At 39.0% G+C, this 25,911-nt stretch overlaps 2 protein-coding genes and 1 pseudogene across 3 annotated transcripts; 1 reads left to right on the top strand and 2 right to left on the bottom strand.

Annotated features, from left to right (window-relative positions):
• Positions 1-599: 599 nt before the first annotated feature.
• On the bottom strand, positions 600-12,126 carry LOC145484313 (putative skeletal organic matrix protein 5; annotated as a pseudogene).
• A 2,366-nt stretch (positions 12,127-14,492) lies between these two features.
• On the bottom strand, positions 14,493-22,774 carry LOC145486050 (small ribosomal subunit protein uS5m-like). 2 transcript variants are annotated; one of them, XM_081464749.1, is made up of 11 exons: positions 22,680-22,774; positions 20,957-21,040; positions 20,449-20,550; positions 19,395-19,580; positions 19,044-19,078; positions 17,776-17,863; positions 17,441-17,487; positions 17,195-17,252; positions 16,099-16,161; positions 15,516-15,652; positions 14,493-14,928 (listed from the first exon to the last, which is right to left on the bottom strand). In XM_081464749.1, exons 1-11 carry the CDS (start codon positions 22,771-22,773, stop codon positions 14,713-14,715), a joined length of 1,110 nt encoding a protein of 369 aa, XP_081320875.1. In that variant the 5' UTR covers position 22,774; the 3' UTR covers positions 14,493-14,712. The 2 variants fall into 2 exon arrangements, with proteins under 2 accessions (XP_081320875.1, XP_081320876.1); XM_081464750.1 differs by lacking the exon at positions 16,099-16,161.
• A 46-nt stretch (positions 22,775-22,820) lies between these two features.
• On the top strand, positions 22,821-25,787 carry LOC145486049 (cytochrome c oxidase assembly protein COX16 homolog, mitochondrial-like). Its single transcript, XM_081464748.1, has 4 exons — positions 22,821-22,868; positions 23,480-23,560; positions 23,953-24,024; positions 24,514-25,787. Exons 1-4 carry the CDS (start codon positions 22,830-22,832, stop codon positions 24,604-24,606), a joined length of 285 nt encoding a protein of 94 aa, XP_081320874.1. The 5' UTR covers positions 22,821-22,829; the 3' UTR covers positions 24,607-25,787.
• The last annotated feature ends 124 nt before the right edge of the window (positions 25,788-25,911 follow it).

Below are 25,911 nucleotides of genomic sequence, written 5' to 3'. Positions count from 1 at the left end.
TAAAAATTCTACTAACCGTGTCCTCTCGGTCCGTACTGTAAGTTACGGATCCTCATTTTTTAGCTTCGATTTATGGACGTCACCCCTCGCACTTGAGCCATAAATCGATGAGGAAAAGACTCGGTTACTAAGAATCATTTATTTCCAGGGAACAAGGATTGTTGTTAAATTTTTTTGAGGGTGTGGGGAAAGTATAAGATTAACAAGGAACTTAATTCCAGAAAATGATTGAATTTATCAATGGTTAACATCAGCATCGCATCTAAGTAGCCTCGCCCTCTGGAAGATACTTGCGCTCCATTAAGTTTCCCTGATTTGTGAGGATGAACACCAGTTGCTTGAAGGTCGAAGGTTGGGCTCATCTTAAGTGTAATGCGTGCATGAAACATACTCAGATATCAGTTAAACAAGTCAATTTAAAGCACACGTTTATTTGTTATATAAAGAAAGCTGAAAGCTGTTTCTTACAAAAGAAAAAAAAATCTAACAGGCCCTACTTATGAAAGTAACAAAATCATTTTAGTTTCTTGTTTGCACTTTTCTTTGTTAATATCAGCACATCTTCTACGGGTTTTTAAAGTTTCTGTGTCACTTTCCTCTCACTGCACTAGGATGTAACCCATTGCTTTGATGTGTTTGCGTCCATTATCTGGTGAGTAGGTTGCCTCGTTTCCACACGTGTTATTGTCATCATGTTTTCCTCCTGTTCCAAACCCGATTCTGGAATCACATAACTTGCAGTCGTTTACATTATTTCCAAGGATCCCGATTTTTGCTTTTGAATGACGACTATCAGTACACACAACATTGAACCCTTCCTTGTTACACTTTCGCTGTAAGGACGCTTTTGAACCAATCAACTTCTTCCAAGTGTTACGACCCAGTGAGGTGGCGCGGTATTGCCCATCAGCGATCAGTGAGTATAGAGAGTTGGCCTGCTTGTTGATGACAATGAAGTTAATCTGTTGGTCGATCTTCATACCAAGACAGATCTTGGAGAAAGATGTGTTCCAATAGGTTGGTAACTTGGTTTCTTGTGAGTCAAACCCAGTCTCTCCTCCAGGAAGGTTATATTCATTCTCATCCCTCCAGTACAGCGAGTCATAGTGAAAAGTGTTCTGAGGAGGAGTGAAAAGGAAAGCAACATACCAAAACCTGTTTCTATTATATTGAGTTTACCAGAGATAACTTAAATCGCTCTTTTAATGTAATGCATGGCTTAAAAGATATTGGTATTGTTAAGAAGACAGTTCCGAAGTGGCGTGACGCGCGAATAGCACGCGCGCGCACGAAAACATTTTGAATGTAAGTTACGCGTACCTTAGTTGCGCTTACGAATTTAAGTTGCGTGGACGTTTATCGGCAGAGTTTTAGACAGTTTCTAGTGAGTAGTTGTTGTGCCTTTTAGAGAGTTTTGTGCCGTTTAGAGTTAAACGTTTTACCGATTTTGAAGTGTTTTGGTCGAGTACCGTTTCCGTTTATCGCTCACGAACATTTTCGAAGCAACTGAATATTCTGAACTGAGTTTTAAAAACTTTGACTTACAGTAGCTTGTAATATACCTTGTTGCCGTCAATCTTCATGACCGGCGTCCATCCTCCATCTCCACATCCAAAATCTCCCATGTGACAGAGAACAGAAATTGGTTTTGAGTCAACATGGAGCCTAACCAGCTGACTCACCCTTGACCTGTTGAATATGAAGTTATCTATCGATACTAATCCTCACCCAGTGTTTATTATGCTCTCGACTATCACTTTTCACAGCGATGTAGCGCAGATAGTCTCTTTTTTAACTCGTCGGAGACAAGGAGAACTGAAAACTCTAGGAACGCAACTGCATTGAAATTAAACAATTGTTCTCGTACTCCATCTTGTACTAGTTAGAACTACAATCTAATAATAACTACTGTTATTACGAGGACGAAGCAAAACAGTCAACAATTGGCTATTTAAGAAATTAGCGTGAACAAGCTGGAAACCTGAAAGAGGTAAAAAAAGGAGCCAAAACACAATGTCTCTTGAAAAAACTTAAGAATTAAAGGCTTCCTTTCAATGGCTCATAAACATACGCATGCGTAGATGTTGATAGAAGGTCTTGCCAAAGGCGCTGCTCCGGTTTGCAGTACCTACTTATGTTTAATAATAGACTAGTGTATATCAGCTTTGGCCCATTAACTAGGCCATAACGATTTTCAAAGTAAAAACCCATTAAACGAGGTTTTAGCAAAAGAATACTGAACTTTAAAAAAAAAAAGCGAAATCTCTTTTTAAGAAAAGGCTGTGCTTGCAGGGTGGCACTCAACGCGTCTTCAATATTTTCGGAGTCTTTAATGACTTACTTGTATACGTCATAGAGTATCCTACAAGACTCTACAAGACCTAAATCCGGAAGACACAGACAAATGTATATATCAATTTGTCTCAGATCAGGGCAACAACTGCCATAAGAATTTTAGCCATTATTTCAGTAGATTAGTGTCGCGGTGATGATGTTCATGGTGTTATTGATCCAAAGCAACTTTCATATAAACATAACCAGTAGTTTTAAGGCCGATACACGAGACGGGTTTTGTTCTAGGAGCATGCTTCAGGATCATTGTGCGCGACTTGTACGTACTGGGGAGCATAATGTGGGAGTTTACTCTATATTTGTTCAATTTGTCTCGGGATCTTGCCCCTAAATACTTAACCGGTTTAACGTTGTGGAGCATTTTGCAGGGTGGAAATTTTGCTCCCCAGAATGAATTATGTCCAAGAAATCACTGGTACACACGGGGGAGCTCTGCGCTTGGCCGGAGCGTGCCCCTGGAGCAAAACCCGGGAACCCCTCGTGTCTATCGGCCTTTAGCCGCACTACGCAAGTGTAATATGACTTTTTGACACTAAAAAAAATACAGATGTCACAAAAATCTAAGATTTTAGTGGGAACAGAATTTTTTTTTCGAGCCTGTAAACTACTGCTAGCCTGAGAAGCGGTCGTAAAAACTGGATAGAGAGAGGGAGGGGAGAGCTGTGGAGAGGAAGAGGAGACAGTGGGAGAGTTTCTTGCCTCCCACATCTCACCTACCCGTTTCATGTTTACCCTTTCTTAACTACTGCCAGTGTTTACCTTTGTCGCAGTTTTCACCAGTTAGGTATGCCGGACACACGCAGTGATAGTTCTTCTCTGTAAATCCACTCAAGCATGTTCCATTATTAAAGCAAGGATTACTAGAACACGCGTTCTGATGAGAAAAAAATAAATTCAACTGTAGCTTTGGAGTATTATTAAAGCTTGAGGCTTTAAAGGGTTTGAAAGTACAAACTTTGCAAGATGTCCTTTGTTTGAAATTTTGCTTCGAATACTTTGAAGATCTTATCAGACAACAAGCCGACGGTTTTTGCTCCTGAAATCACCCGCATGATAGGGAAATTTTAAATTATACAAGTTGGGAAAAGAAACAAGAAGCGATGAAGCGAGCTAGCCATAGGATCGTCCATCTTTTGCTTCACCAGGCTAAGGGTCTTATTATTCTTTCTTTCCACATGAAGAATAATTTATAGCTGAATATTAATCTCTCACCTCAGTGCTGGTGTAGGTAAAGCCTGGTCGGGCTTTCAGGTCGTCAGGGTGTAAAAGGGGATCTGAATCACTCAGCTCGCAAATCACTTTGTCGTTTATCACTGGACCGTTGTTGATTGACACGCAGCGACTCTCCATAACACATTGACTTCTGCAGGGATTACGTACATCCAGTGGTAGAGTAAGGTTTTTAATCATGTGACCAAGAAGAGCGCGGCCATCTACCTCCGAGGTAAATTCAACGTGTCGCTTGCACGTACCTGCGAGTAGATCAAACAATTGTTACAAAAGAACATCAAAAATTTACCGAATACCTACTAACAGTCTTCCATTGTTCTCATATTTGACATGTTTAATATATTCTATTTTTTATTTATTTATTTATTTATTTATTTATTTATTTATTTTTACCTACAGCTTCGTTTTAGCTCAGGTGAAAAGTTATATTAGGCGATGTTTTGTCGTGGCTAGCTTTGGAGTAATTCTCCAACGATAAATAAGTTTCTTTCTATCTGTGCCATCAACGGCTATTTTGCGAACATTAATGCATTATCCTCAAAAAAGAACACAGCGACATCACTTGCGCATTGTTAAACGATAAGAATAGTTTGGTAAATTTCATATTTGGGACCAGGAGGAATTTCTTTTTGCAATGAGTATGGCATGTACTAAAACCTCATTCAGTTAAATTTCAGCTGGTAGGAAGTCAATTTTAGCAAACTGTCCCAACTCTATTTTTATTCTATCGCGCTAGTGGTCTAACATACTTAAAACAAACAGATTCCTGTTTAGCGTGAAACCACAATCATATAAGTCATTCACGCTGTTTGGGCTGTTTGTCTCATTAACCCGTGAATACGGCAAACAAATCGGGAATTATTGATTTGCCTCGCAGTACAAATTAAAAATTAACAATTTATTTGCTTGTTCTCAGCCAATCACAATAAAGTGATATTGTCATGTTCCATGACTTTAAGAATTGGCGCGGAAATATTTATTAAGGAGGTGTCTTTCTTCAAAAAAAAAAAACGTTATGGAACAAACTAAGCAACAAAAGGAAGTCCCTACCCAGCCTTCATAATTAAACAAACTAATATAGTTGGATCAAAGTTGAACTCTTGCGGTGAAACAGCACGAAAATGCAAAGTTCGCCTTGCTATTGGAAAATGAGTCAATAGGAAAGAAAAATTATCAGCAGAAAAAAAAAATAGACAGAACTCACCTTTAGAGCAAATTGTTTTTTGTATGAGGCCACAAGAAACCAATAAAATGGCGCACATCAGAGAATAGAGCATAGCTAGGGAAAGGAAACGAGAGCTGAACCAGTTCAATTCCAATAAGAAGCTCAGCTTTTTTAACGACCGACTTCGCTTTGTTTCCGAACAAACTAAAGATAGCGCCCCCGATTAGTGAAGGAATGGAACACTGAATGAGCTGGTTTGTTTTTAAGTTAATGCTTTTCTATCATTCCTTTTTACATTGACAGTAAAAGGAGTAATATTTTCTTCGCAAAAGGGATAACGAATTTCCCTCCTTTTTCCCTCATAATTTACTAAAATTCTAAGCAGCAAATAGCAATTCAAGGAATTTTTCACCTCTGGTAAGCGAAACATCCTGCTGGCGTCTTATTTCCTTATTTCGAGAAATAATTATTAAAATAAACTACAGAGAACAACGGCTCAAATTCCTCTGACTAAAACTTCGCTTACGGCAACAAACCAGTAAGGAGAGTTTGTGTGTTGATATAGCGATGTCTTAATGTTCGTAAAGTGAGTGGTGATAACGTGTTCTTGTTTATATAACATCTTATTGAAGTCCATTAGCAACTATCAGTTATCTATTGGAATAGTTGTGTCTTATTTATAGTCCTACATCTTGGTTTGACGACCTATCCAGGTTTTGCTGCCTTGTTAGGCGGTATTGCCAGTGCAGGAATAGATGTCGTTAAAAGGCATATGTTATTTGTGGCAGTACCTGGAAAATAGCGATACTTACAAAACTGAGCCGGGGATATTAGACCCACATTAACAAAGGTTACTAAAACTTATCTTCGTAATCCTTTTCGGCCAAACTGAGAAAAATGCTTATAAGAGAAAACGTAATTGAAATCAGGAAACGGTTTTCCAAAAAGTAACCAGAGTTATCAGATTCGTTTCATATTAACTATTTCTCTACTTTTCGTGTTAATAATTAATCCCGATAGCGAGTCCGTGACGTTGACGTTTCGAGCCCCTTGTCAAATCGGTATTAGACTACGGGCAGTTTCTCTTTTGCACGAACACTCGTTGGAAGAACGTAAAGAAGAACGTAACATCACAGAAATGAGCAGTCGCGAGCGTGCGAGATTGTCGACGCGAAGCCAGGAAAGGCAAAGTAGCGTGTCTTCCGACGCTTTCGCTACTAGTGACTGGCGGCATCGCCGCTCACTGTTTGCCCTTCTAACGTCACGCTTACTTGTTTTGCGTTTTTTCCTCAAGAATTTTCGAGGAAAAGAGAAACTGCTCGTACTCTGGACCTGTATCGAAAGACCTCAACTTTAAGTTGGTAAATTTTTAGGTTCACTTCTGCATTGTTAAACGGTAAAAAGGATTTAGTAAATTTCCCATTTGGGACCAGCAGTAATTTCCTTTTGCGATGAGTATGGCATGTAATAAAACCTTATTCAGCTAAATTTCAGCTGGTTGGAAGTCAATTTTAGCAAAATGTCCAGACTATTTGTATTCTATCGCGCTAGAGGTCTTAACATACTTAAGACAAACAGGTTGCTGTTTAGCGTGAAACCACAATCATATAAATCATTCACGATACTTGGGCCGTTTCTCTCATAAATGCATTAATGGGTGAATGCGGCAAATGAATCGTGAATTATTGATTTTCTTCACAGTACAAATTAAATAATTAACAATTTATTTGCCTGTTCTCACCCAATCACAATGAAGTGATATTCTCATGTTTCGGCGTGGAATATTAATTTAGGAAGTCTCTTTCTTCGAAAAAATGCTAGAGAGCAAACGAAGCAACAAAAGGACGTCCCTAACCAGCCTTCGTAATTAAGTAAACTAACATAGTTGGATCAAAGTTGAACTCTGGTTGTAAAATTAAGAAAATAGCATGAAGGTACAAAGTACGCCTTGTTATTGGAAAATGAGTCATTAAGGAAGAAAAGTTACCAAAGACAAAAATCGACAGAACCCACCTTTAGAACAGGTTGCTTCCTGTATGAGGACACAAGAAACCAATAAAATGGCGCACATCAGAAAATAGAGCATAGTGAAAGGAAACGAGGGCTGAACCAGTTAATTCAATTCCAATAAGACGCTCATGCAGCATTTTTTTAACAACCGACCTTCGCTTTGTTTCCGAACAAACTGAAAGCTTAGAAGGCGATCTTTGTTTCTTTTAGTATTTCCGTGTATATTTCAGCCAATCACAGAAATTTTTTGTTTTTGAAGATAGCGGCCCCCAAGAGCCATGGAATGGAACATTGAATAAGCTGGTCTGTTTTTAAGTTAATTGCTTTACTAGCATTCCTTTTTGTCATTGACAGTAAAAAGACTAATGTTTTCTTCGCGAAAGGAATAACGAAATTGCTTCCTTTTCTGATAATTTATTACAATTCTTAGCAGCAAGCAACAATTCAAGAAATATTCCCCTTTATAAGCACAATATCCTGCTAGCGTCTTCTTTCTTTATTTCGAGATATAATTATTAAAATAAACTGCAGAGAACAACGGTTCAAATTCCTCCAACTAAAACTGCGCTTAAGGCAACAAACCAGTAAGGAGAGTTTGTGTGTTGATATTGGGATGTGGATATTATTAATGTTCTTGAAATGTGTGGTGATAACTTCCTCCGTGTTCCTGTTTACATAATATCTCACTGAAGTCCATTACCAACTATCAATTATTTATTTGGGTATTAATGTCTTAGGCCTGTTTCAAACGTCATGCTACTGCCGTGTCGAAGTCAAATGAATTTGACCCGGCAGTGGCACGCCAATAGCACGGCAGTGGTTTCAAACGTCGAATTTAATTCAAAGTAAAGAAAACGTCAAAACAAACCTTCCATCCAGCGGTACAACCCCTCCAAAATGGCGGACAGAGAAGATCGCGATCGGAAGAAATTTGCTTTACTGAAGACGATTTTTAACGCCAGACGGCAATGGCAGCTGATGCAGCAGTCCATTTTAAATCATTGTATCGCAAGGTGAAGGTTAATTCTTAAAGTATGCGCTTTTACTCTCCTTCTGCTTTCCTTCCACGAAAGCAAGAAAGATGTCGTACGATCCTATCGACGTTTGGGAAGAAATGAGGGATGGTGGAATAACGTTTGGAATACTTACAGTGAGCGAAGATTCCAAAAGACCTTTCGTATCTCAAAGGATACATTTCAGTTTATCCTAAGCGGTATAAGACATGATTTGGAACGTGATGTAGTTACGGAAGATCCCATTTCTCCTGATATGAGGCTGGGCATGTCTTTATCGTCTTGGACGCGGTGATTACTATTATACAATAGCAGAATGGCTGGAGTGGGTGTGTCTACGGTTTCAACTATTACCCAGGACGTGTGCGAGGCCATCATAAACAATCTTTGGAATGAAAGTGTTGCCTGCTACTTCCCAAAGAATGAGCAAGAGTTTAAAGAAAAAATGCTTGATATGGAGGAAATGTGGCAGTTCCCTTGCTGTTGGTCGGCTGTGGACGGTTGCCACATCCCTACTAAATGTCCCCTGGAGGACTTGAGTCATCCAAAGAATATCGCAACTTCAAGAATTTTTATTCGGTTGTATTAATGGGTATGGTGGATGCCAAATATAAATTTATCTGGGCAAGTTGTGGCTATCCTGGGAATTCACATGATTCACTAATCATGTAGTCCACTTCTTTATGGGACAAAATAACTAAGGGCTCCTGCTAAGGGGAAAATCATCCCTGAAATTGCAAAAAGCATCGATGGAGTAAATGTTCCTCCTCTGTGATAGGTGACTCGGCTTTTCCTTTTCAAACCTGGTTAATGAAGCCATATACTAATGCAGTTCCCACTCAGAAACAGAGCCACTTTAACTATCGCCTGAGGCGGGCTCAAAAAAGGGTTAAGACATTGGAATTAACAAGTTAAAATGTTGCTTTGTTATAGTTGTCAAACAAACACGTTCCAGAAAAGGTAGAAGCCCTTAATCTGTTTAAATTTCAATCATGATCAATTAAATTGGTTAAACTGTTTTAAAATATTGTCAACTTTGCATTTCATGCAGTGGCGGATCCACACTTTGAGATAGCGGGTGGGGGGGGGGGGGGGGGAGGGGGAGGGGAGTCATCCAGAGTCCGATATAAGGGAGGCGGGCAGTCTAAAAAAAAGCATTTCTCGGCTCTTTAGGCTCAGTTTGTTCTAAAAGAAAGGGGGAGCCCTTCCCTGGATCTGCCACTGTCATGTATGTTGTTCACTCGATCTACAATTTGAACAATTCAAAGTTTTATATTAACATTTGCTAAAATCCACTTTAAATGATGTAAACGTTTGAGACCACACTCATGTTTAAAGAGAAAGGATGGATATAGCATAACACAACAAAGTTTTTCCATAGGCACTTCGCATAACTTGATAACCCATAATTTGTTTGCATATCAGGTAACATGATCAGGTCAAGCAAAGGGCCCATTGAACTACAACATCTAAAAGAATCCGGGGCACAAGCAAGCTAAGAATATTACTTGAACTTTGTAATGTATGGCATGTGTTTTAATAAACAGTTTAAAGCTTACGGTAGCTTGGACCTTCACTGGTAGCAAAGTGGGGTTGCTGTGCTTCTTGATAAAATGCTTCACAAGCCTGGGGTCTACCAAGGCCCTGTTGGAAGGAGGCTGGTGTATATCCACAGAACATGTGCTGAGTACTTGTAGTCTCACTACGGTCGAAGCTGTTGTTTCCACCAGGACTCCACATGGCTGGGGGTGCATTGGCAGGTGTAAAGCTATCACGATTTTGCTGGCTGCTTGAATTGGACATAAACATTTGCATGAGTCTTAATTCATGTTCATGTGCTCTTTCGTTCTCTTCCTTGAGAAACGTGAGCAAGTCCTTTGTTGTATCATTATCAACCACTTTCTGGAACATTTGCACGACCGAGGACAAACTTTCTTCCTTTTTCTTGTCTTTTCTCGGAGCCTTCTTAAAAGGTACAAAAAAGGTCTTCTCTTTGTCATCAGTATCTTCAGCTTCGTTGCTTGAATGAACTGTTTGCCGATCTTCATAGCAAGACAGATCTTGGAGAAAGGTGTGTTTCAATAGGTTGGTAACTTGGTCTCTTGTGCATCAAACAAAGTCTTGCCTCCTGGAAAGTTAAAGTCGATTTTTTTTACTCCAGAAGTCGTAATCGTAACGAAAGGTTGACTATTGAGAACAAAATAAAAACAGTGTGAAAAAATATCAGGTCATACACATAAGCCACATAGAGGAGGTTGCACCAACTTCCACGACAGCTGCAACAAGGGCAACTGTTGACCACTGTTTAAAAACGCGAAATTATTGCGTTGAAAAGCTCATTACATGATTAACACAACTTTTGGTTTGATTTTACTGTATGTGCTGTAGGTATATATATTTTATAATACCTTATATATCTTAATTGACCACTCCCCCAATGGGGTTTTTCAGGACCAATGGAAACAAACGATGAAAAAAATAATGCAATTGAACATTTAATGGTTACAAATCCAAACTGGCAGGAAGCAAACAAGTTGGTTATTTAAAAACGTGACTCATTGAGGAGTTGAACGGGGACAGGGATCGGACCGAAAACAACACCAGCTAGTGGTCAGAAGGGGACTCAAGACAAAAGAAAAATAACAAAACCAAATTAAGAATAGGCCTCATCTTTGTTATGCCTCGGCTCCATCCACAAAACATTTATGGTAGTTTTTCTCTGAGAGAAGAGCTAGCTTGTCCTCTCTGACACTTCAAATTCCTGAAATGTCAAATGTCCCTCAATGCTAGTTTACGTCTCGTTCGCTCTTTTCGTGGAACACATCCGGACTAACATTTTGTGTTTTGTTTCGTTTTCAAGTGGTCGGCTTATGATTATTTTAATTTCCTTATCGTGTGTACCGTATACTTTACTTCAAACGTTACGACTTACTTGTTATTCACGTAAATCTCTTTACTGAAAAGAACACCACAATCCGGTTTATCGGGACGATTTTCACCAGGTGTAGCGTTGACTACATGTATGAGTTGCTGGAAGTTTTTCTCCAAAGTTATTTCAAGAGATTTGATGGCTTTCTCGATGATGCGTGAATGTTGATTCACGTTAACGATAACTGGGCTGTCGCTCTTTTTTGTAGGAGCCGTGGATGCCTTTGACCCGGTTGAAACGTTACTGTCATCAACTGTTGCGGATACCATCATAGTAACACACGATAGCCACAGAATAAACCACATGATAAGAGACGAGTACATCTTGAAAGGTAATCTCCTCGCAAATTACTTGCCGTGTTGTCAGATTTCTGCTCAGCTCAGTATAAGTTACTGTCACCGAATGCTCGCTATTCACAATAGATGGCGCCCTCGCTAAACTCGATTCATTTTCCTGCCAGCTACTCACAACCAATCATGTTTCTCCACACTTTTTGTTTATTTCACGCTTGTTTAGTCGCACTAACGTTACTCGATCGGACTTTATTTCTAAATTTCTTCCTGTTAAAATTTGTCATCTTTTTTTCCTAGCCATATATAGTGAGTAGTGTTGTTCTGAAATGCGGCGAGTGTTCTAAAAGTTTACATCAATTTCGCCTAATAAAATATTGGGGCACTAGTCTGTTCGAGGGAGCAGCAAAACTCTAAACAACTTTCCTGGAAACACAAACGGCCCACTGGAGAAAAAAAAAAACTCTTCACACATTGAGTTACAATAAACATGCAGTTTGACGGGTATCACCCCCAGAATCGGTTTAATCTCACCCACGCACTTAATCATTGACTGCGTATTTCAAGATTCCATGAGACAAAATGGTAATTTTAACTGTTCAGTCAAGCGCAAATGTGAAGAATTAATTTATGTCCGACTTGAAAAAGTTCCAAATTTCAATAAGCAGTTTCTCTGTTAAGATAACATCGAACTACAATTCCTGTTTACATGTACCTTGAAAAGAGTTTTGCGTGTGTATTTCTCCTACAACCGCGCTAAATTATTAGAAAGTACTTCTTCGTAAATGGCTATAAACAAACAACAGAAACATCCACTAATATTCAATAAATTGTGATCGAGTGAAATATTCACTGCCCTTCCTTAAGCATATTTCATTCAACGATTTTGCTACAATTTTTACACCTCCCAGGCGAGCGAGCCAGACCAAACAAGACGTAGAGTTGATTGTCCAGTTACTTTCACTAATTTCTAAGGGCGCAGTATGAACTTGAAAATGTCGTTTATGATGACATTATCAAAGTCATTCCGAAAACCAGTTTCCACCTGTTCCACAAGTTCTGGCCTTTAACGCTTTCTTTTCTTCTTGGCCGAAGACTACCCTTCGCTTTTACGTTTCTCAGAGTTCTTCTTCGAGTCTGAACAGTAAAATACACACATAAAACGAGTTAGGCGTGAGGCAATATTATACATTTAACATACATAGCTCTTCGTTAGAGCGGTTTTCAATTGTGTGTCTTACAGCCAAAACCAAACCAGTAACTTACCAGTTAGACTACTCAGCTAATCTCAAACCGTAGTGAAAACAAAACAAAACCAAAGTAATTGCCTGACTACTTTCACCACTGCATTAAAAACCGATTTTAACTAACTAATCAATTTTAACTGAGTGATTATAAGTATAAGTAATATGTAAAAGATAATCACGATCAGTAACACCAGTAATGACGTCATCAGGCCACGCGCATGGTCATGTGACTAAATCTGAAAAATGTTAAGGCTCTCAATTATATTACTATGTCGGGATTTTTTTCATTGATTTAATATTTCAATTTTAATCTTTATTACACTATGCATAGATTTAATTTTACTTCTTTCCTGAAAGGTCAGATTTTGAGAGAATTTCTAAATCTTGAAAATTTCGTAATTAACTGGAAAAAGGATGATTTCACAAAAGAAATGCATAGCTATGTTCCCAACGTTGGCTTAAATAATTTTAAGAAACCGAAAGTGCCCCCAAAATCTATCGAAAGTTGCCCTATCAGCACGTGCGCAGTTTACACTACCATACGAAGTGCACGAAAGCCACACGGAGTTAGACTTTCTTTTTCTCTTGTTTTTCTGTTTTTCCTCTGTATTGTTATTGCTTGTCCTTTTTTACTCTGCGTTTTCTGAAATACAAAGAAAAAACATCTAAAATGTAAGCGAATTTGTAACTTATTGACTTCCATATATTTTCTGCGCTCAGGATGACGTAACCGAAAGTGAATTTTTCACCTTAGCGACGCGCGCGAGCAAGCGCATGAACACTGCAGGCAAATTCACACGCCCCTTCACGCACAATCTCGTTCCCAGAGTCTTCGTGCTCTGGGAACGAGATTGCGTCATGCATCGAGCGCGCACTAAGGAATAAAATGAACAATGAAAGGGCAGACGACCATTGCCATAGTTTAGCCTGGATTTAACGATCTTGGACGTTCGATGAACCCTATTTTTCTTTTGATGGATCATTTTCTCCACCGATTTGCTACGTTTGGCGAAAAAATGCAGAAAATCTATCGATTAGAAGTTTGAATTTTTGGCAAAATGCACCATCGAATTCCGTTCTTTTCAGCCCTTCGTTTCTGTGCGGCGGTTTCAATTCCCTCTTGAAGGGTCAAGTTCTGTGAAAACGTTGGCAACATTTGGAGTTTTTTACGCAACAGATCCACTTCTACAAAATATGACTAAGATCGTTTGTCTCCGTTGGCCCACATTCGATATTTTAAACTATAAACCTTTGTAGACGATGCTGAATTACACGTGCCAATTTTTCAAAATCAGGGTGGTTTTCCACACGCTTTGTTTCTGAAACGAAGTCGGTGACCCCCAACATTTTTATCATTTCTGACACAAGTAACTCATTATCTGACTGCAGCAAAAATCTAAAACAATCTATCGAGTGGAAAATTTTCGCGCGAACGTCCTTAAGATATCAATAACTGGTGCTCGATCGTTAACGCTCTGAGTCCAGCAAGCGATCGCACTGCAGTGCATGGAGACATTTTCATCGGTCGAGTAAACAAGAAGTTTGGTTAAAATGAGATACTTTTATTAGTTGAAAATTTCAAGTTCACTTTATTTTCAATTTTGTTCTGTAATAGGCCCTTTGCACGATTCGGTCACATGGTACAAAATCACACATGCTGGTGAGCAAGTTGCACAGAGGGACTTCCAAAACAATGCAACTCGTACCAGTCCACCTGGACCTGCCTTTGTTTTGGAAGTCCCACTGCGGAACTTGCTCACAAGCATGTGTGATTTTGTACCATGTGACCGAATCGTGCAAAGGGCCTATTTGTCTATTTCTATGTTATTTTTTCATGTGTTATTTCTTCAAGTGTTCATGGGACCCCCGGGGAAGGACTCCCATGTGAAAACGTCGGGGATGTTCGTCGTCTCGCTTAGGGGTATAAGCAAGAATTCTGGTCTCACTTAGGGTGTTCATGACGAAACACCACTATTTTTAGCCGTCAAAGTATCTTTTAGGGTGCACTCAAAGAAATAATAGTCTTATTTCTTTTATTTCCGTTTTTAAGGCTCGATTTCCGCCGGTCTCTAGAGTCTAGTCTACTAGCGCGGGCTCTTTTCCTGAACAGAGGACGGTAATCGAGCCTTTTCCGTTTTCAGTGGTATCCTTTATGGGTCAAATAAAGCTCGAGCCACGTCCAGAATGTTCTCCTTTAGGGGCTTAATTCAAATTTTCCGACGAGCATCTCCGACCTTTTCATATTGCAGTCCCCCCCCCCCCCCTCCCCCAATGGGATGGGACCTATAGCAGCGAGACAAATCATCCATAAAAATTACCTCTTGCGGACGTACACTACACAATGGTTATTTCATGGACATTTGATTTCTTACATCCCATGTGTAACGTTTGAATATCTGAGTTCGCATAAAACACGGGCGAAAATATTTTAAGACCAGTTAGCAAATGCCACAGCTGTCGATTCACGCGATTTGGACTAGAACAAATCTTGTACTTTCTTGGGTCGATGTAGTCCCCTGTAAGGGTCGAAGACTTCATTCAAGTCATACTCCGCTTTGTCTGATCTCTTTTTTAAGATCTTGTTCTGGGCTCCTTCACGAGGGGAGGCCACAATAACAGGTCTCATTCCACACTCGGCTCTGAACTCCACCACGTTGAGGCCCGTGCGATCAGCTAGCTGCTGGTGCGTTTCCTGCGAGTATAAATAAGAGAGATAAATGAAAATTCGAAAAAAAAAATGGGAATATGATAATCCACGGAGTGAACATTCGTCCACTGTTCCCAGATCGAATGATATTTTAAAAGACGTGCACGTGTTGCTTTTCTAAAGGGAGGACAACAGAAGAACCCGGAGAAAACAAACCTTGCAGCAAGAGCGAGAACCAACGACAAACAAACTCAATCTTCATATGCACCAGCGGGTCCAAGAATAGACCCTGGCCACTTCCGCGACACTAGCGCGAGACGACGCGCTCTCACCACTACACCATCCTTGCTAATAAATTTACAGTTAAGCCGCTGATTTCTTTAACTCATTAGCGTAGAAAGTCTCCAAATAAACGAAGCCCACCGCCGTAATGTCCTCTGTCCTAGCAGTTATAGTTTCAGAGTCACAACGATTTCTCGCATACCAAGTGACCTTGTGATTATAGAGTAAAATAATATTTAAGTAACTAGGACAAGAAAACGCGCAATTCGTGATTATAAAATTAATCATTATCATAATAATATAATTCATACAAGGGATTAAAGAGCCATGAAAAAAAAACTGCGTTTTACCTGGCTGAGCAATCCCTGAAAAGTCGCTCGAACGAGGCTAAGAGGAGTCGTGGGTCCCTGAACCTTACAGCGCATGTCTTTAATCCCAAGAAGCATCGCAATCTCTTTTATAGCTCGATGACAGCGAAGTCCATAACCTAGTTATCACACGGACGGAAAAGATCAAACACAAGAAGGGTTTCTTACGAATTTCTCTTGCTTTACTTACCCTCGTTGAATGACTCTCTCACTGACTAGAAAACAGCCAGATTACAATTCGTTAAAATGGAAAAACCAAGAAAAAAGTTATCTTGAATGAGAAAGAATATGAATATGAAAGAAAATTAGCCTGAGACAAGTTTCCAGTGGTTGGAATAACTACAACAATAATAAATATTCCGTCTCCGATAAATGACATATTAATAACCCAGTGGTTTTTAGTGGTCAGGTTGCCAAGCAACATAACGCTACATTATGACGTCCTGTTGCCGTGAATGTGTACAATTTAGAGGTTTGTTCATGAACATACCTTAAAAGATCAGTTATAATACCAAAAAAAAAAAAAAATGTGTACGTTCTAAAAGTAGGGTAAATAAATTTATACCTGGAGGTTTTCTGTAAAAGTTGATTTTCGTCTTGTGGTATGCTGTTTCTAGATCGTGGTAAACTGAAAAAAAGGTAAAGGGTAAGGTAAAGTCTGCATCAGACCGGCGCTTATCTCGGGTTGAAGCAACTGGGTAGGAGTATTTCTACTGCCCCTCTACAGGTATACTAGTCCATCGATTACCGCCGATTACCGCCCCCCCCCCCCCCCCCCCCAGCATTAAATCCGCCGGTACCCATTTATACACCTGGGTGACGAGAGGCACCGTGAGGGCAAAGTGTCTTGCCCAAGAACACAACACAATGTCCCCGGCCAGGGCTCGAGCCCAGACCGCTCGATCCGGAGTCGACCACACTAACCATAAGGCCATCGTGCCTCCACACCATTGAGGTTGTTTTTGCGAGTTGCCACGCAGTGTTAGTTCTCCATTGCCATTGCAAAGCGGAAATATTTCATTCTGATTACCAAAATCTACAGTGACCCTCCAATCCTCCAATGTATGTTCCCGATTGGTTACCGCACGGTTTTAAATTTTCGCGCACAACTAACAACCAATCAGGACTATTTGGCAAATCGGACGATTACGTGTTCTAGCGGCAGACACTTAACTGGTTATTTAGGTCCCCTGAGAGATTGCCAAAACCTTATACACACCCGTTGCATTCAAATCTCGCTGTTCTCGAGAGTCTACTCTACACGTCGGCTGCAGCAATATTCCTTCCCCCCAATCCCCTCTGCCTTCAGCGATGCTGACAAATCTCTTCTCTCCAGCTCATTTTATGCCTTTTGCAAATTTTTTTCACCGGCCACAACTTATCCTCCATTAGGCATGGAGCGCCCTCTTATTCGATTGCGAATCATTACTATTCGTTGTGTGAAATCTGTGGAAGCGTAAATGAGATTTACATGTATCGGAAACGTTGAAGAGATAAGTGATTGTGTAGTTTACTCCTGAATGTTTTTCGCTGAAGATGAGAGAGACAGGAGAGTAGAGGAGAGGAGAGCCTTCCCGCTCTTGCTGTAAACTTTCGCCCAAAAAATATCGCATCATCCCGATTAGCTGCTCCTGGGTCTGCGAGGATGGATAACAACTTACTTGTGTGGTTATCACAGCGTTCAATGAAGTAAAGATACCTCACAGCTCTGTTTCTTGCCTAGTGTTAACGCAAACAAAATAAAGAAAAGATTCGAGTTAATATCTAGGCAATAACCTTCCTTTGACATCGAAAAAGGCAATGATTATCCGCAGACATTACGTGTACATGAACACCAGACACAAGATCTTTGCATTCAGGCCTGTATAATATAAAAGCAGAAGTAAAATGACTTGTGACATTCATACCTCTCGTATAGCACTTATCGGTGTTTGCCCTCTACCGACACCAAAACCTGGAAAGAACACAAAAGTGGCATGGACTTTTAGTATTCTACATGCAAACTGGTGGTGAATTGCAATCATGATGCCTGAATTACATGAAATAAATACGAAACACACAAAGAATGCAGACTTTTGCAACTGAAAGAATGTGTCCCATTATACATGTAGTTTTCAAAGTTTGAGTTCTTGAACACAGAAAAGCAGTAAAGTAACTTTCTTCTTTTAAACACAGGGGCCGCACACGAGACGGAGTGTCACGTGACCCTTAAGTACTACTTCCGGTAAGCCTAACTTGTTACCTGCAACCCCATTGTAGTTGCCGGCGACAACCATGGCACGCTGAGTTTTCTTTCTTCCTCCAGCAGTCATGTTACTGACTCGCCTCATCTGTAAAAAAAAAAAACACACACACACATGCAGCAATTAAAAACATCAGTTTAAATTAAACTACAACATATAACTAATGTGCAATTACAACAGTGTGGTTTTCAATTGAATGTCATAAAATCAAACCCAAACTACAGTGGAACCTCCACTAACGGCCACCTCTCTACAGTCAAGCCACTTTCCTCTCTCCCCAAGGTGGCCATTGAGGGTAGCTTTGACTGCAATTACTTACCAGTCAGACTACTCACAGACAGCCAATTTCAAATCATAGTAAAACCAAAACCAAAACCAAAACCAAAATCCAAAGTACTTTCCTGATTTCTTTCAACACTCAATTGAAAAGTGCTGTAATGGCTGGGGTTGAATTGTTTTGGACTTTATTTCAGTTCTTAAGGAGAGGAGGGTGATGAGAAGACAGCGGATGATCAGGTAACTTCTTATAAGGAAAATTTTGAGTGAAATGAGGAAAAAATAATTACGTGTATCTGAAAACCTATGGCATAAGGAATGCTTAATTGTAATGACTTGTCATCTAAACTTTCTTTTAAACATCCTAACATTAGGAGAAGGGAGGGTACTGTCATTACAAAAATAGGAAAGTACATGTAAGCAACATGATTGTAATTTTTGTTACTGATACTGAAATGAATGGGTATTTAAAAATAGTTGAAAACATGGGTGATAGTAGAGACTAGGTAATCATACCAATTCTCACAGAACGTGTAGCTGTACAATGTTCTATGGTGCATTTCAGTTAACAAATTAAAAAAAAATGTTTTCTATAGTTCCTTTGGAAATTACCTAAACCCTTTTTTCATGTAAATTATCATATATCTACAGGTGAATGTTCCTGACTATAGCAAAAAGGTATGATTGGGTATATTTACCGTAACAAAATTTGGCCATGAATTTGGCAATATTAAGTTAGTAAAGGAAAACACGTCTGAAGACAAGCCTTCTGATTGGTTAATAGCATTTAGAAAAACACCATTTTTACTTTGCCTCTCCTTTCCCTTCTAATCTAAGCACCCTTCTGGGTCTCCCACTGGCAGATTTTATCCCCCTGTACAGTACATCCTAGGATTACCATACATACATGTTCCACTGAAAAAAAATATGTTTCTCTTCATAATAACAATGCAAGTTACAGCACATCAAAAGCAAGATGTCCAATTCTTACCTCAACTACAATGGACATGAAGTTTGTTAGCTCCTCTGGAAAAACAAAATTAATTGAACAAAGCTTTTAACATTGTTTTCAAATTGAAATTTTACTGTATCAAAACAATTCCAATGGCTTTGTGATGTCTATTCAAGCAGGAATCTCATAATTTGGACTACAGGTTGGTTTAGGCAAACAACAGGGTCAAAAAAGTAGCCAGTTGCCTGCAAACCTCTACTGCAAAACCCAGAAATCTGTTTCATAATATTGGCCGGCTGCACTGCTGGGTTATTCATCTCATAAAGTCACCTGGCTTCTGTACTTTAAAACTTTGTAACAACCCTGAATGTACAAAATTCCTTCACTAACCCCCATCAGCGGTAACAGGATGTCCAACCTTTCTTCCTGGCCAAGTCTTTCCAGTCCACCCTCTCTCAAAAGTTCTCTTAAGCCTAACACGTTTTTCAGGTTCTTCATCTTCGGCAGCACCCCTTTTTCCCCGACTCTCTATCTTCACAGGGGCATTGAATCCTTGCCACTTAAGGCCAGCTTTGTCTGAGATTTGAACAAAAGTTTTCTAATTGCAGTGTATCCCTCTTTGATAGTACAACGACCAAAAAGGTCACCAATATGAAAATAATCATGTTTTATGTGCAGTCAACCACGTGTTCTCTCGACAGAACTCTACAATGCTGGAACATAATGTGCCAATTAATATTGATTGAATGTTTGCTTGATGCAACTTGAAACATTTAATTCAAATCTGCTATTTAAGCAAGTTGCCAAGTACATTGTAAAAGGGCAATTAAATCAGCGTCAAAGAGGGTAACAAGAATAGACCATATTCATATTCTCCGTATTGGACTGACACTAGCTTGCAATGGAGGATCATGTGGCAGAATATCATTAAAAAGAGAGAAATGTCATTTGCATTAGAAAAGACTCCTTGCATTAGCCAGTCCAATACCGTGAATATGAATGTGGCCAATCGCCTAGTGCCTAACTGTTTATCAACAGACTATGTGAAATAACAGAAGTGTAGAGACAAGCCAAAATCAAATCACTAGCAAGACAAGATACATCAATCTGCTATGCTTCAAAATTAAAATAAAAAGGCACAACTTGACAGTGCAAATTTGAACTTTTTGAAATAGACAAAATTTTAAGTTTCAGTTCAACCAAATCTGTTGCTTATTTATTGATTGTCCTAGACTGTTGTTTAATTCCATGAATTGTATTAAATATACCTATACACAAACTACAAGTATCCCTAAAGAGCTACGTGTAAGTAATTAGCCTTTAGGTTCTCTTCAGTGAGGAAGTAATTATTTGTTGTGTTAAATCCATCAAAGTATAAAGAAGATTCCCTTTGAATGGGGAAAAGAATTGAGAACAGGAAGCACTGCAGTCTTCTATGACTTACCATACTTGAGAAGTTCAGGATCAACTCCTTTGACAATGACTTTCTTCTTTCCTCTCCCAGCTCCCCTACCACCAGTAACAGCAGCCCACAGTTTGTCATACTCTAAATTAAACAGCATTGAAAATGACTGGATGGAAGAAGAAGGATGTTGAATGTACACACGGTACATGAAAAGAACACATTGCCAGGGTGCAAAGAAATCAGTTTTGAGCTGCAACTATAAATATATATCCCGAGGTAGATATGAACTATCTCAAGCATCATTCTCATTAGTCCTCCCCCCCCCCCCCCCCCCCCGCCTAAATTTCATCTCTTACAATGCTTCAATCTGTAATTTGAATTTTCTCAAAAACTCCCCACTTGCCCATTGGGCAAGTGAAGGACAGAAACCACTAGCCTAATGTTTATGGCAAAATCCCACAAAGCCCAGGGCTATCAGACAGGACTTTTTTTGGACACTGACTGTTTTGTTTATATAATGGTGTACTAAAGAAATGCTGTTGCTCACCTTTGTCCTTTCCTTTATTTGAAGCAGCATAATTCCGATCTTGAACAATTTGAGCTGAAATTAATCCTTTCATAATCCATGAGTCTGTTAGAAACCAAAAATATAAAGCTATTCTTGAGCTCATACTCCTTGGGATAGTAAGCAATGTATTTACTGTAGTTGTTTATTTATTATTGTACATTGAACTCACTATCTCTTTTCTGATTGGCTGAAAGCATACATGTACAGTGAATATTCAAAATCAGTGCCTGTGATGTCATCTAGCTGCAGATTATACAATAATCATGTCGAGGACACTCAAGGTCATGGGAAATCATGTCATGTATGACCGCGGAGCAATTGATTTCTAAGGGTATTCATGTCAAGTTCGTGCACTTTGTGTTGCTTGCCATCAGTGAAGTAGCAAAAAAATGACTTCCATTTTTTGTTCATAAAATGTATAACACAATTATTAGATTCAGTTTTTGTGATATCCAGAATAATCAAAGTCTGGGTGAGGGTTATCAACCTCAGCCTTTGGCTTCAGCTGATAACCCCTACCTCGACCTTGACTATTCTGGATATCACAAAAACCTCATCCAATAATTGTTTAGAATCATGCTTATATGTACACAAGTTCTTTTACTCGTGAAAAATTAACTAAATAAAAAGACAAAATAAATTAATAAGGTCAATAAATAAATCAGTAAAGTACGAGAGACATGCTGAAAAAGAAAGAGAGAAAATTAAAAAAGACAAACTGGTGGTCACTTAATTACAAGTTGAACTTGACACACAAGAATACACATTAATTATTTCTTATTTACTACTCGGATTGCCCAAGTATCTGTTACAAACAGCTACATTTTGCTCATGTTTATAGTGTTCTAGTTTCTGTAATTGGTAGGTACACCTCAGTATTTTACTGGATGAGATAAATAGCTCCATGCCCAGCCCCCAACCTGGAGGGCAAGAGTTTTTCTATTAGTGTTGTCCTTCCATTAGTCCCAGGTTACAGCTGAGTCAGACCTAGGGCCATATGATATTGAGGACATGAAAAGCTCTGATACTTCTGTGATGCCCATCAACAACATCACAAAAACCTGTGAGCCATAAACCCGTCTAGATTGAAAATTTGTGCTCAAATTGCATCAAAGAGGTGACGAAGTGAAGTTTATATCTACATTCATAGCTATATTTGGATCATGTGTAAAGGCATCCGTGGTCGAGTGTCAATCAATCAACCCTTGATCAAAACTAAATTGATACTCACTCAACACTCCGTTGACACTCATTCGACACTTGATCGACATGTCAGTCGACAGTCACTGAAGAGTATGCATGATCTCTTTATTTTAGCATTTTTTAAGCCCAAAGTCTATAAAGCATTGTTATAAATGGCACTACGGTTAGTTACATATTAATAGCGTTCCAGTAGCCTACATACATGTAGTGCTCAGGTTAGCCTAGATATCGTGTCTCCACAGCAGTTAATAGCTCTCAATAATTTTAAGGGTCAACTTCTCGGAGAAATTAGCTATACAGCTACTATTGTAAATCCGAAGTGAAATAAAGGCGATATATGTATGTATGTATGTATGTATGTCAGGGTTACCACTTACAGACACCCATCCCACACTAATTGTAGTCCTCTCATCCGTAGTGGCATAATGGCACATCGCTATATCGTGTTTCAATCACGCCCTAGATTTATTACAGAATCATTTCTTTCGTTAATTCTTACCTTTTTTCAAACGTGCAACATTCCCCAAATAACCATTTTTCCCCATAAATAGAGTTTTCGCTAAGCACACATATCTGCGCAGAACGGCCGCCATTTTGATTATGAGGGGCGGTCACCCAGCTACAGAGACTGGCTGCTAAGCCTCCAAAGATGGCGTCACAGTTTCTAAAATTTGGCGTGCCCATGATCGTAAGCTGGTGATTTGTTCATAATAATATTTTGGTACTAAAGTGGTTTTAGCTGGCTAAAATCCAGAATACTTTCCCACTAAGGTTCAGTAAAATGAAGATTTGTTGACTTCGAACTGGAGATCGCATAATAGCAGCTTTCGTGAATTTCCACAATGTTCGCACAACATTGCACGCGATGTTTTGTTATGTTTTATGTTTTGTTCTGCAGCGGAAACTATACAGGTGTAACGTTTTCAGTGCAGTGCAGTGTTCAGGGAAGGTATTGCGAAAAAATCTAAGCGGGGGGTGGGGGGGGGGGGGGCGGGGAGGGGGGGCGAAATCCGTGAAATACGACTAATTCTGCACAATGTTATGTTTTTGCTTGTTTTTTGTTTTGTTTCGGTTCATGGACCACCGAAAGTAGCTTCTGTTGTTAACTCTTCAGTCTCAAGCAGCTTCCTTGAACTTTGCCATGGAGATTTTCTTTCTTGCTTTGTTGATTGATTGATTGATTGATTGATTGATTTACCTTTTTATTTTACGCTATTATTTTATAATATTTTTCATGAGATCAATTTATTGACCTTTCTGCATAATTAACTGTCATTGTGTTGTCTGCATTCTTTTTAGACATTAATCGTTGGTGGTTCGTTTGCATTGAAAGAATTCACTGAAATTAAGATCAAGCGTCGAGATGAGAAGACTTTCATGGTAGGTCTCATCAAGGACATGATTGAGTTATTTATTAATTTTAATAAGTGTGGTAACCTGATAGACAATGAAAAGAAATATTCTTATTGGTTGGACCTGAGTTGTCCAATTTTTTTTATATATTAACTGCCAAGATCAACCAACATATCTCTGATATGGACCTTGAGCTTGGCTCAATAAAATATATGATTCTGATCAAATTATAAAGTCAGGTGAGGTGGATAGTTACCAGTAACTGTAAAATAAACAAGCTCACCAGAAAGATCTCTTAACTTTGAGCTATCTGACAGTGCTCTCTTTGCACACTGCTAAGCTGGTCCCTTTCTTGGCCTTTGCAATTTTCTTTCTCTCTGTTATAATAAACTAAGTTTGTGATTTATCATTTCTTTCAGTTGAACAAAGAAGAAGCACTTAAGGCATTACCTCACAAGGCAAAAGAAGTCTCACTGGAGGAGGCATACGAGGTAGTCAAGTGATACAACTATTAGGATTCACTTCATTCATGCAAAGAGTTTTCTGATCTTTTTTTTTTTTCTTTTTTTTTTCTTTTTTTTTTTTTTTGTACATTTTACTTATCCAGCAAGGGTTGCTATTAAATGTAGATGACGTTCACACTAACTGTTTCTGCGCATCCTTACTGTGCACACAGTGGTAACTCTAAAAAAGTATTGATCCAAGATGTGGGTGCCTGTAATGGGAAGCTCAGTATAAAAAAGAATAACAATATTTGTTCTTAATAATATTCTTTTTTCAATTTCTTGATTGTCTGATTTATATATTTGTTTATTTATTTATTCATTTATTTATATATCTATCTATCTATCTATTTATTTATTTATTTATTCATTTGTTTATGTATTTATTTAAAAGGTTTGATTGTAATAGAGAATGTTGCAACTGTCAGGTTGCCGAGTTTTGTCTCATGTCTGGTTTTCTCTGATAATTCATTTCAGGATTTAACCAAAAATCTTGACATTGATAACTGGGAAAACAAACGAGGACCTCGCCCATGGGAGGAGCCACAGATTTCATCCAAACAGAAATAAATTAGCCTAACCAGCCAATGGACAGGAAATCAGCATGTGGCCTTCATACCACATACAAAATCAAATTGTGCTGCACTGCAATAAAGACAAAACTGTTGAAAACTTGCAGCAATATTGTAAGCCTGGCTCTGGTGGTTTAAATGTAAAGACAAGATGGACAGAGCAACAGCTACAACATAATGGATAGTGATAGTGGTGCAGAGCTTATCATCATGATATGTTGATTTGTGGACTTCTATAAGTACAGTGCTGTTTTATGATCACCTTTTAAAGTTAATATGGAATTGAAGCCACCATTTTTTGTAATTTGACACTTGAGGAAGGCTTGAGAAAAACTCCAGCTCAAAAATTAAAAATTTATGAACATAATTTCAGAAGGCTATGTTGGTGCCAAGTTTTGTCGACGGACATATTCTTAGTGCTTGCTAGAAAAAATCCACACCCAAGGTATTGCAGAAAAAGATAGACGATTTTCAGTATCAAATATTTTGAAAAGTTTTACAGTGGAACCCAGCCTTACAGTTACCTTGTTAATACAGTCACCACGTTATATGCGGCCAGTCCTTTCTGTCCCAACCCGAACAGCCCAGGACCCCCCCCCCCCCCCCCCTCCTTATTTTGGGTAAAACAAAGAAGAAGTCACAGAGGGAAGAAAAGCCAGCAAGGCAAGCAAAACAACCTTCCCAACTCCCCCTTAGCTCAAGGTCTGGATCTGCCACTGGTATGTACTGATTGAAGTTGTTTTTATATCTGCATTTCGAATGCTTATTAAAGAACAGTTGTTTATAGAACTCCAGGAGAAGTCTGCCAAGATGACACTTAAAATAGGCCAGTCATGAAATTTTACCCTACCCTGTTAATACAGCCACCCTTAATACAGTAAAATTTCCATGACCCATTGATGACCATAGTATTATAGGAACTCAGTATCCAGTCAGGTATCATTACATCACTTAGTAAAATGATTTTCAGTCACTTCTGCAAATCGCAGACCAGAACGAAGTATAAGGCAAAAGCCCAGTCCACACTCATTTTAAGGAATTAATTTGGGAAAAATTTAGGTAACTAGTGGAGTTGGAGGGCTGAGCTACCCGGCCACTCCTTTCATCTGAGATGTACATATAACATACTGGTAATTGTTTTTGTCAAATAAAATGAGCCGGATGCCAGCTATTGGAAAAATAAAACTCATTATTATTATTAATCGTTTTTTAATATTGTTTTCGCACATTACAGAAAATATAGTACTACATTTAATTTTTAAAGGAAAGCTCTTTTCGGTCAAAATTACACATTCCCCTAATT

This window comes from Orbicella franksi, chromosome 4 (genome assembly GCF_964199315.1).
Source record: "Orbicella franksi chromosome 4, jaOrbFran1.1, whole genome shotgun sequence".
Lineage (NCBI taxonomy): Eukaryota > Metazoa > Cnidaria > Anthozoa > Scleractinia > Merulinidae > Orbicella > Orbicella franksi.
The sequence above is the reverse complement of the archived record's forward strand: the minus strand, read 5'-3'. Positions and strand labels throughout refer to the sequence as shown.

Excerpts from the sequence above, each read along its gene's own strand:
- LOC145486050 (XM_081464749.1), bottom strand. The coding sequence starts at position 22,773 with ATGGCGGCCGTTCTGCGCAGATATGTGTGCTTAGCGAAAACTCTATTT. Across the intron at positions 16,162-17,194 it reads ACGCTGTGATAACCACACAA|TTTACCACGATCTAGAAACA; the intron begins GTAAGTTGTTAT and ends CCTTTTTTTCAG. Across the intron at positions 15,653-16,098 it reads CTTTTACAGAAAACCTCCAG|GTTATGGACTTCGCTGTCAT; the intron begins GTATAAATTTAT and ends TGTGATAACTAG.
- LOC145486049 (XM_081464748.1), top strand. The coding sequence starts at position 22,830 with ATGGCGTCACAGTTTCTAAAATTTGGCGTGCCCATGATC. Across the intron at positions 22,869-23,479 it reads AATTTGGCGTGCCCATGATC|ACATTAATCGTTGGTGGTTC; the intron begins GTAAGCTGGTGA and ends CATTCTTTTTAG. Across the intron at positions 23,561-23,952 it reads GAGATGAGAAGACTTTCATG|TTGAACAAAGAAGAAGCACT; the intron begins GTAGGTCTCATC and ends CATTTCTTTCAG.